This window comes from Sycon ciliatum, chromosome 3 (assembly GCF_964019385.1).
Source record: "Sycon ciliatum chromosome 3, ocSycCili1.1, whole genome shotgun sequence".
Lineage (NCBI taxonomy): Eukaryota > Metazoa > Porifera > Calcarea > Leucosolenida > Sycettidae > Sycon > Sycon ciliatum.
The window spans coordinates 34,763,501-34,774,511 of NC_088645.1; the positions used below are offsets into that span (position 1 = coordinate 34,763,501).

General features: G+C 50.2%; 1 protein-coding gene across 1 annotated transcript; it reads left to right on the forward strand.

Moving 5' to 3' along the window:
* The first annotated feature begins 289 nt into the window (after positions 1–289).
* LOC135812708 (uncharacterized) lies at positions 290–9,905 on the forward strand. Its single transcript, XM_065325975.1, has 3 exons — positions 290–485; positions 851–907; positions 8,550–9,905. Exons 1-3 carry the CDS (start codon positions 429–431, stop codon positions 9,396–9,398), a joined length of 963 nt encoding a protein of 320 aa, XP_065182047.1. The 5' UTR covers positions 290–428; the 3' UTR covers positions 9,399–9,905.
* The last annotated feature ends 1,106 nt before the right edge of the window (positions 9,906–11,011 follow it).

Sequence of the window (11,011 nt, forward strand, 5' to 3'; positions counted from 1 at the left end):
TATAGTGTGACGTCAATGGGTCATAGGATACGCGTGGCAACGCAGAGCACAATGGACAAACAACAATGGCGAGGCCCAGTGGGATACGGTGATCTGGCTCCTTTCCATTCCTTGCACGTACATGTACGCGCAGATTCTAAGCGTCGCGGATCGTGAAGCCCTTTCATGTTGTTTACCCACGCCTAAAACCTGGTATAAAGGTGAACGCGGATGCTAGCCTGCTCGCAGTTACGTTACACAAGTCAGTAGTGAAGAAGAAATCGGTTCCGTTTGGTGTTGATTCAATACTAGCTGTTTACAGTTCTGACCTGTAGTTTCATGAGACTAGTTTTGTTGTAGATCTACAGTGTGTACAGAGCTGATCTACGTGCACTTTGCTTTTGAGAAAGTTGTTTAGCAGACCCTCTGTCAGCACCAGGTATTTCGAAATGGACGTATCGCAGAGACCACCGCGCAAAAGTGAGAGTGACCGTCCCCGCCTTCAGGTGAGTAAATTTCATTTCTTCAACCACAGTTCTCAGCGACTGCTTTTATTGAGTATTCAAATTTCATTCGACACTCACGAGTCGTAATGCTATATAACGGCAACGTTCACGATGCCCCCTTTCCACATTTACACTGGAAGTAGGCCTGCAAATTTTACAGTGCAAGTGAATCAGGGTACTGTTTCAGTGTTGGAGAACCAACTCGCCGGATGACTGAACAGCGACATTGGCGACTTGCAACTGTAGATCCGTATATCAACCGCTAGCAACTGGTATAACGGCATTCAGAATGAGCATACACAAGCGCATGTAGTTGATTCTGATGATGTCTTTGCGTATTGTTTGTTTTCATGGTTCAATCATAGGAGCGCGGCGTTGCAGGTCTGAGGAATATATTGTCGAAGAACGCTAAGTGCCCCAAGGTAAGCGGCCCGTTCTAACTAAGCATCCTCGAAAAAACAAGTTTTCTAACCCTCAATTATGTATTTCCTTTTCAAAGAATGGCTGGGGAAGTTTTATAACCTTGCTGAAGAGAAGTCCAAGTCTAGAAATGACTATAGTGTAATTGCCAGCACGTATTCTCCTCTCTACGCCGAAATTTGGTTTTGTTATGTGACCCATGATGCACTATGTGCAATATGCGTATGCAGCACTGGTATGTATACACCATAGACACGCACACACACACAAGCACACACACACACACACACACACACTCTTGTTTGCTTTGCTTTTTATTATTCCATTTCGCTGTCTCAACAGTACAATGTACACTAAATTCTTGTACAGTGTAATTTCGCATCAATACACATGCAAACATGCGTTATAATTATGCAAATGCATGTACATGACAGCAGCGAAATATAGTGAAAACCCTGACACGGACAAAGTACAGAGCTTATATCCGCTCAGTGCAAACTACTTTGCAGGGTAGACACCGTCCATCGCTTCACCAGTTTGTGAGACAAGCAAGAATTCGAAACGTATGACGGGAAATTCCGTCACTCACAACAGGGACTCAGCAGGCGGCTGACCATTTGGCCAAAGCTACGGCATTAACCGCCCAGTTTGCCTCTGTGACTCGGCCAGATGAACCTTTGCTCTCTATTCCCCCTATTCTCACCCCCTCGGAGCCCTCAGCTTGTTTCACGTCCGTCATCACCACAACTGCCACTGTCCGGCGTCATCTGAAGAAGCTTCCGACTTGCAAGGCGTCTGGTCCTGACGGCATCCCCAACCGGGTCCTCAAGGCCCTGGCACCATCCATAGCATTCCCTTTGTGCCATATTTTCAACATGTCATTTACCACGGGCATATTCCCTTCCGCATGGAAAACAGCGAAAGTCATACCTGTATTCAAGAAAGGTTCCCGCCACGAACCTGCAAACTACCGCCCTATCTCTCTTCTTCCCTGCGTGTCCAAAGTATGTGAACGCATCTTTTATGACCACTTATACAGACATGTTTCGCCATTTCTGAGTCCCGCACAATCGGATCTGCGACCGTTCACCGAAAACGCATATACACACATATATATATAAAATATGAGACAATCAAAACCGTAATGATTAGCTAGATCCATCGCTTTTTGGTATAATCGTTTCAACCCTAGTAAACATTACACAAACGTGTAAACATTACATGGTCAATGAAATCCGATAAAAGCTCTGTGGTAGCGAGGTCTGACTGTATATCAACCGGCCTTCTATTGTCAAAAATTCAAAATTCTTCAACGTTGTGGAGTGATTGCAACATTTTCGCTGCTTGTCTATTGTTCTTCATTGATCTGCTCACCTCTGTAGACAAATGGAGACCTCCTCGATAGGCTTAGTGGCCTCTGGGGAATCCTTGAAATATATTTAAAATCCAAAATTCTCTCTGTCCTTCATTGTTTTTTCTTTCTTTCGGTGAAATGTCTGTTCGGCGAATTGGCTGCTCGGTGAACTGTCATTCTGTGAGTTGTGCATTCGGTGAAATGGGCATTCTGTGAACTGGGTATTCGGTGAGCTGTCGTTCGGTGAGCTGTCGCTCGGTGAACTGTCGCTCAGTGAACTGTCTTTCGGTGATATGTCGGGATACCTATGTGGTGAAACTGCAATTCTTTAGAGGATTCGAATGCGATATATATCGATGTCATCAGCGACCTTTTTTCGGTGAAGCTGCTATTCGGCAGAACTGCTATTCTGTGAACCGATATTCGGTGAACATGCTCTCGATGAACCTGTTTTCTGTGAACCTGATTTTCGGCGAAATGAACAGTCGCTAAATCTTACACTCTGTGAAATGTCTTTCGGTGAAACGTCGTTCTGTGAATGGTCGTTCTGTGAACGCGTTTTCGGTGAACCGTCGGGATACCATCTGGGTTTCGTAAAGGCGACTCCACCTCCCTTCAACTGACCCGCATCGTGCAGCAGGCGTGCCAGCATAGGGATAACAGAGCGCTTGCTGGCATTTGCTTCTTTGACTTGGCCAATGCTTTTGATACCGTCTGGCATCGAGGACTTTTGGCAAAGCTCGAGCATGCATTCAGGGTACGCAAACAACCACTCTCCTGGCTGAAATCTTATCTCTCTGGGCGTTATCAGTACGTAACTGTGCTTGGCATATCCTCGGCTGCAGAGCCAGTATTGTCAGGCGTTCCTCAAGGATCAATTCTTGGTCCCCTACTATTTATAATTTACGTAAACGACTTACCTGCAGTCTTCCCTGGAACGTCTCTGTTTGCTGACGACACGACCCTTCTCACCTCATCAGCTTCCCTCACTGGCCTGAAAAACAACTTGCGTCCTGGCATTCAGGAAGTTCTTTCCTGGATGTCGTCCTGGAGGTTGTCCCCAAATCTATCAAAAACAAAGATCATGCTCTTCCCGCCCCAGCCGGAGTTCACAACCCTCATCCATGCCAACTTTCCAAATCCAATTGACATAGTGTCTTCTCACAAACACCTTGGCATTGTGATTGACTCTGCACTCTCTTGGGTACCTCACATATCTGTAAAAAATCAAGGAAATCCTTAGGAATTCTCTCCCCCCACTGCTCCTACCTCCCACTTTCTTGCAAGCTTCTTTTTTTATTTAGCCTACCTTCACCCAATATTTGATTATGCAGATACGTCTTGGGTTGGGTTATCCTCTTCCGCTGCTGCAAAGCTTGAAATACATCACAAGAAAATCCTTAAAATTCTCCTCCGTCAACCCCGCATGCTGTCATCATCCGCCCTTTATAAAATCGCTCACACAACCCCGTTATCACATGGACGCAGTGCACACCTGGCTTCTCTTGTCCATTCTATTAAGCTTGAGTTGTGCCCACCTCATCTCATGTGTTTTAATTGGTTCTCTTCTCTAAGAACTAGAAACTCGCTCTTACTCCCTAAGTGTAACTCATCCACTCTTGGGCGCTCCCCTCTCTTTATTGCTTATTCTGTTTGGCTCACTCTACCCAGAGAAGTTAAGGACCTGACCTCACTCCGCCTGTTTAAGATCCGTGCCGCCCCTTATTTACTACGACATACATAGCTCATTATCCACATGTCGTTTGCGTCTCTGTGTTTTTCACTGTTTTTTTTTGACATTATCTTTCTTTACGGAGTTGTTGTTGCTGTTCGTTTTACTACTCTTTCTTTTTCCCTCCCCTTATTTCTATTTATCGCCGTGGTTGGCAATCACCCACTCTCGTAACATTGTCCGGTGTTTCCGCCGAGTCTTGAGATGTTGTAATACATAATAATAATAATAATAATAATAATAATAATAAGTCCGTCTCCGTCTCGTCTCCGTCTCCGTCGCCATCGCCATCGGGACGTGGAGAGTCGACGCCAGGAGGGTCACTGCCCTCCTCGGGACGTGGAGAGTCGACGCCAGAGGGGTCGCTGCCCTCCTCGGGGGTGTCCTCCCCGTCGGCGCTGGCTGCGGCGACCCGAGCACGATAATAATTATTATAGCTATGCCGCCATGCTGCACGTGCGGAAAGACCTCGACCTGTTCAGGCTGCAAATGCGCCAAGGCTGGACGTCAATGTACTAACTGCTCCGCCAATCGCCATGGAACGTGTCGTAACTCCTGTCGCTCAGCGTCGTCACAGACGGCCGGCAGCGCTGCTGCCGCCTCTCATCTGGCTTTCTCTTCATCGTGCCCAGTACCCTCCGCCGTGAATACTCGAAATTCAAGAACTCGAAATTCGAATGTTCAAGGAGTATCTCAAATATCGGCCTCCTCTTCCTGCCACGATGATCGCGGAAACCCTTCTACCACGTCCTCACAACCCAGCGGTGCTGCCGCGGAGACGTCTGTTTCATCCTCATGCCCCGCTGCGGCTTCTGGCTCAGGCACTCAAACTCCCCAGGTTCGAAACTCCCAAGAGAATTCTCAGCTGCCTTCCGGTACGAACAGCACTGGGGATGCGCACGCCCTGGACTACTCTGCCATTTCATCCCAGGACATTGACCTGCTTGCGAACTTGGACGCCTCTCAGCCACCTGATCGACTCCCTGACGCTGCACCAGCCCTAAACTGCCAGCCGTTCACCTGGGCTTCCGTCCCATCATCGCAGTTTGAGCAAGCCCTGGAGCACGCGAGAGAAGTTGTCGTCAACTGGCGTCGCAACATTTTTGCAATACCATCTGGAAAAGCAGGCTGTGCGTTCGTGGAGGAGCAGGCTCGTCTCCTGCAACTCCTGTCCCCTGACACACCTCAGGAACGCATTGCTCTGAAAGCTGCTATGGTGTTTCCGCCGCTTCTCCTGCAGAAACCTTTCCGGACATCAAAGGCTGCTGATCATGTCCGCTGCTTGCAGCGTCGACTCCAACTATGGAAAGATGGTGATATCACTTCCCTGCTCCACGAGGGTCGGCAGATCCAAGACCACCTACCATCTGGTCCTCTCCAGCGGTCTGATGACGCAGCGGTGAAAGGCTTTACCCGTCTCATGCTCGCGGGCAAAGTGAAAGCAGCAATTCGTTGCCTGCACACCTCAGGCAGGGGGGGCGTCCTTCCCTTGCAGGCTGACTGCGGTGGTGGCCAGTCCACCATAGATATTCTGAAAGCCAAACACCCATCACCGGACTTGGATGGCCCCTCATCCGATGTACTGCTACAGGGTCCGTGCCGCCCAACGCATCCCGTGCTGTTCGAACCGGTGAATGCTGCATTTGTCCGGGCTACCTCCCTTTCCCTGTCTGGTGCGGCAGGGGTGTCTGGGCTGGATGCAGATGCCTGGCGGAGGGTGTGTTGTTCATTTGGAAGATCTTCCACGGGCCTATGCAACGCTGTAGCCATGCTGACGAAGCGCCTCGCCACCTCTCCTGTCGACTCGGGTGCTTTGGCGCCGCTGCTGGCTGGGAGGCTTGTGCCCCTGGATAAGAATCCTGGTGTGCGCCCGATCGGCATTGGGGAGACCCTCCGTCGCCTCATTGCCAAGGTGGTCCTCCGCATCACGCGTCAGGACATTGTTGAGGCCGCGGGGGCACTTCAAACCTGTGCTGGGCAGGAGGGTGGGGCGGAGGCCGCTGCACATGCCCTGTGTCGCCACTTTGACAGCAGCAACACAGAGGGAGCACTCCTGGTCGATGCTACCAACGCATTCAACTCCCTGAACCGTGCAGCTATGCTCCACAACATCCACCTACTATGTCCATCAATAGCAACAATTTCGAAAAACTTTTACCGCAGCACAGTACCTCTCCACGTCAGCGGTACGGTCATCTGGTCTGCTGAAGGCACCACGCAAGGCTGCCCACTAGCCATGCCCCTCTACGCTATTGCCATTACGCCACTCGTCACTACCCTCGCCACCGCCCTTATGGACGACTCTCCAGCTGGCACGGTGCATGACCGCGAATCGCCTGAGAGACCAGCCGGCGTCGGTGCGTCCGCTGCTCGACCGGACGCCTCGACCATCCAGCTATGGTATGCCGATGACGCGGGAGCCGCTGGCCTGCTGCGGCGCCTTCGCACCTGGTGGGACCAGATCTGTCAACTTGGCCCAGCATTCGGCTACTATCCAAACGCTGCCAAGACTTGGCTGGTTGTCAAGCCCGAGCATCTCGATGTTGCCAACGCTGCATTCGCCGACACCAATGTCCACATCACCACGGAGGGCCGCCCCTACCTGGGTGCTCCTCTGGGCTCGGAAGCCTTCAAGACAACATTTTGCAATGCTCGAGTGGAGGCTTGGGCATCTGAGATGCGTGAGCTGGCGAACGTGGCCGAGGCCGAGCCCCAAGCCGTGTATGCTGCACTGGTCTTTGGGTACCGTCACCGCTGGACATTCCTGATGCGCGTGTCGAGCTGTGCACCAGACGTCTTCGAGCCTCTCGAGTCCTCTCTTCGCTCCGTCTTGTTGCCAGCTCTATTGGGTGTGCCAGTCGTCCCTGCCCCTCTACGCAGCCTTCTTGCTCTGCCTGTGCGTCATGGTGGCCTTGCAGTGCTCAATCCAGTTGAGGCTGCCCCGCAACAGCGGACAGCATCTCTGTCCATCACGAGCAGTCTCCAGCAACTTATCGCGGACCAGTCCTCCCTCTACAGCGTGGACCCAGCAGCCATTTGCGCCGCCAAGGCTGCTGCCAAGCAAGCCCAGTCTGTGACAACCAAGACCGTCCTGCAGACAGCTGGTCCAGAGGCCCTACCACCAATGCTTCTGGAGCACCTCCAGGCCAAGGGAACAGGTGCATGGCTGACCTGTCTTCCTGTTCGCGAGCATGGATACTCCCTCGACCGGCGGTCCTTCGTTGATGCCCTATGCATTCGGTATGGCCTCACCATCCACGGTTCACCTACCGAGTGTCCATGCGGCCAGCCGTTCACCATCGACCACGCAATGATCTGCAAGTTGGGCGGCTATCCCATCCACCGGCACAACCATGTCCGCAACTACCTGGGCCAACTTCTTTCTCAAGTGTCTGAGGATGTGCAGCTGGAGCCACCGCTGCAACCTCTACCGACGGTCCGCACGTTTGACCATGGTCCTGCCCTGCTCACTGCGGACGACGCCAGACCGGACATCAAGGCCAGGGGGTTTTGGTCGGTACAGACTGATGCATTTTTTGATGTAAGGGTGTTCTATCCCAACGCACAGTCGTACCGATCTCGCCCGCTGGCTGAGGTGTTCCAATGGCACGAGCGTCAGAAGCAGTCGGCATACGGTGCCCGGATCCGGGAAGTTGAGCACGCGTCATTCACCCCGATCGTCCTGTCTTCCGCTGGTGCCCTGGCGAAGGAGGCCACCCGGTTCCTGAAGCTGCTCGGAACGAAGCTCTCCACCAAGCTCTCGCAGCCTTATCCCCTCGTGATGGGAAAGCTGCGGACGGACCTGGCTTTCAGCCTTGTCCGCGACTCCGTCCTGATGGTTCGTGGGAGTCGCCGTGCATTCCGTGCACCTGGTCTGGCGGCGGATGTGGATGCTGTTTCTGTGGAGGCCCGCATTCCCGCCACTACGTGACGCTAAGTCCTCCTGGGGTTTGCCGCTCTCCGGTCCTCTTTCATCCCGTTCTCCCCTCTTTTTTGGGGATTCTTTGTACTTCGTCTTTCTTGTTTTTCTTGTTCCTTTGTTTTTTTGTAGGACAGATTTTTGGTGTACTGATTTCGGTCGTTGTTGTGTCTGACTCTATTCCCAATATCTAATTCGGTGGTTGGTTTTCCAACTCATTGGGTTTTGTAGTTTCCATCATGAGTTTGATTCCATCGTGAGTTTGATTCCATCGTGAGTTTTGATTCTATTTGCTATTTTTCGTTCCATTTTTGAGCTCATATTTTATTTTCCTGATTTCTTCTCCAGTGTATGTTGTATTGCATTTTAATACATTGTGTTAATTTTTGCCCGTAAAAGAGGCTTGCACTTAAAAAAAATAAATAATAATAATAATAATAATAATAATGACAGTATAATAGATCCATGATTACTTCTGCACAGTTCTGCATAGTTTTGACTGATATCATGATATGAGGGCAACAGAATCACTCTCAAGATGACGTCATCGCAACGAATGTAGTAAGGTGATGCAATGAATTTTGAACTGGATCACTGTATTGCCTGCCTTTGCTCTTTGTTTTCTCTTGAATTTTGTAGAAACAAGCGTCAGATGATAATGAAACAGATGATATCCTCCAGAAAATGGCAAAGAAGAACGAAGAGATTCAACGGAAATTCGATATCGCTCAACGAGATCGTGAAGAAGCTGCTGCCGTGGGTGCCTCATTCCGTTCTTCCCCACGTAGCACGCAGGCCTCCAGAACCAATGTTTCTTGCGGCGCTGGGTGTGCTCGAAGTCATAGCAAGCCCGGAATAATGTCCCCGCCATCCAGTCAAACATCTGGTATGTCCTGTGGACAAATCCAGTCTGCCGGGAGCTCTGGTGGTCCTCTTCCGCCTAAAGGACGAGCCAGGATTCGGCCACTGTCTTCCCACATGGCTGTCGTTGGTAATGTAGGAGCATCAACTGGGTCACAGGCATCAAGTCAATCTTCTAGCATATCCTCAAGACAACTCCAGTCTGTGGGGAATGCTCGTCGTCTCCCGCCAAAAGGACGCGGAAGAGTCCGAGCACAGTCTCCAAACATGGCTGGTGCTGGAAATGTTGGAGCATCAACAGGGCCGCATACTACCGCATATGGACGAATGACGTTGACTCCCACCGAACAACCTGGATACAAGCAGAAGATGAGGCATAGTGATAGTGATTCGTTGCAGACTGCATCGTTTCCAACGAGTGAGTCGCGGTCCCTCCAGGCACGAAACAAGCCTGAATCCAATCGCTTTGCAGGGTTACAGGGTGCGCTACTCGGCCTTGTCACTGAGGTACACGCCAAGAACGAAACCTTGAAAAAGGATCAATCCACACTGTTTTCTGGACATGTGCAAGTGGTGAGTCAGCCGAACAGGACTCCCACCGAACCACCGGGGCACAATCAAAGATGAAGAACAGATGTGTCCGGCCAGCCTGAATCAGAATCATACGCTAAGCAGTGATGTTATAATTTCTCGCCGGCCGAGCGGAGCGAGTGAGGCGAGAAATGATTTCTCGCGCAACAAAATTATTTTTTTTGCGAATATGGAATCTGATGTGTTCTCTGTTTGTTGCTGTTCTTTTTGCCTGACTCCTTCAGTCAGAATTTTGTGCCTCACCAGTGTCTCCACCCTCCCACCCTTCATGTCTGCCCATCTTCTTCCATTTCTTTATTGGCTGTAGATATGTTGTGCCTGTTTTCATGCTGCCATGTTGCCACTTGGGATTATACACCCGGTTTTTTCCCTCATTCGTACGTCCGTCGGCGCGAGGGTTTTTTCCCGGCTGGCTCGGTCCAGAGAAATTAATCTGACGGTCCCAAGTGGTGCGTGTCCTGGCTTTATTTATGTCAGTTGAATGCACTCTATCTTTCCTCCTGGGGTCTGTCCCCCTGTTGCTGCTCCTAGTTGTCTTCTGCATTCCGGTTCACATCTGGCTGCGGCCTACTACCATCACTCTTTGTGCTCCTGCCTCTATTGTCTGGGTCCATGTCGTTATATCGGTGTATGTGGAGCGAGAAGAGATGAAAACTAGAAAAACTGCCACTGAAGGTACTGAGGACCAAGCAGACTGCATATAGTAAGTGTCTTCCACGCCTAAAGTAATGTCATTAAAATTTTACAAGCAACCATACTGCTGTACTCTAGCCAGCAGACCACGCCATCAGGGGCATGCTAGTTTCCAGATTTGTCTGAACGGCATAATTGGTTACCACTAATGTGCCAATGGAATCAAATTCCAGACTATTTATCCAGGTCTGTTTACTGTCACCTGTGACTATTGATGCATGTCTATTGCTCGCTATGTGTTGATTACCAAGCTGTTTCTGTGTTAGCGCTCTGCTACCAGCGAATGAAAAAGAAAGAAAGAAAAGAATGCATCAGCGGGGTGAAATTTTATCACTGTGTTGACCGTGGTTGGGAGCGGCGAGATAAGCTAGCAAAAGAGGCGAGCCTGCCTACAAGGTGGCATGACATTTAACATGGTCTATGAACTGTCTAATATTGGATATTGCTTTCATTTGCATGGGCAGCTTGAGCCAATACGAGTATGCAGAGAAAATAGGAGATTTGGTAAGCATAGTTGACAAAGCTCTGGGAAGTACTATGCCATTGCGAGTGTCCCGTGCGAAAGTAAACCAATAACTTGCTAAGATGTTCAGGGACACTGTTCAGTTAAAATACGATGGACCAGATAGCATGACTGTCTTGGCGACAGGATAGGGATGGGGCTGGTGGAGGTCAAGCTATATAGATCAGTAGAGGGGAAAAGAGAGGGTTTACAAAAAATAATTTTCAACACACGTTTATGATGTATTTCTAGTGCCTGTACAGCAGATTTACTAAGCAAGAAATGCAAAGCAGTGGCCCCGTACAGAAAGATAGGAAGAAGGTAGCATTTATAAAAGAGAGCGTGATCGTGAAGAAGCTGCTGCCCTGGATGCCTCATTCAGATCATCCACAGGTAGCACCCCAGTCTCCAGACCCAAGTTTTCCGAAATCGCTGTGAGTGCGCAGAGCCACCG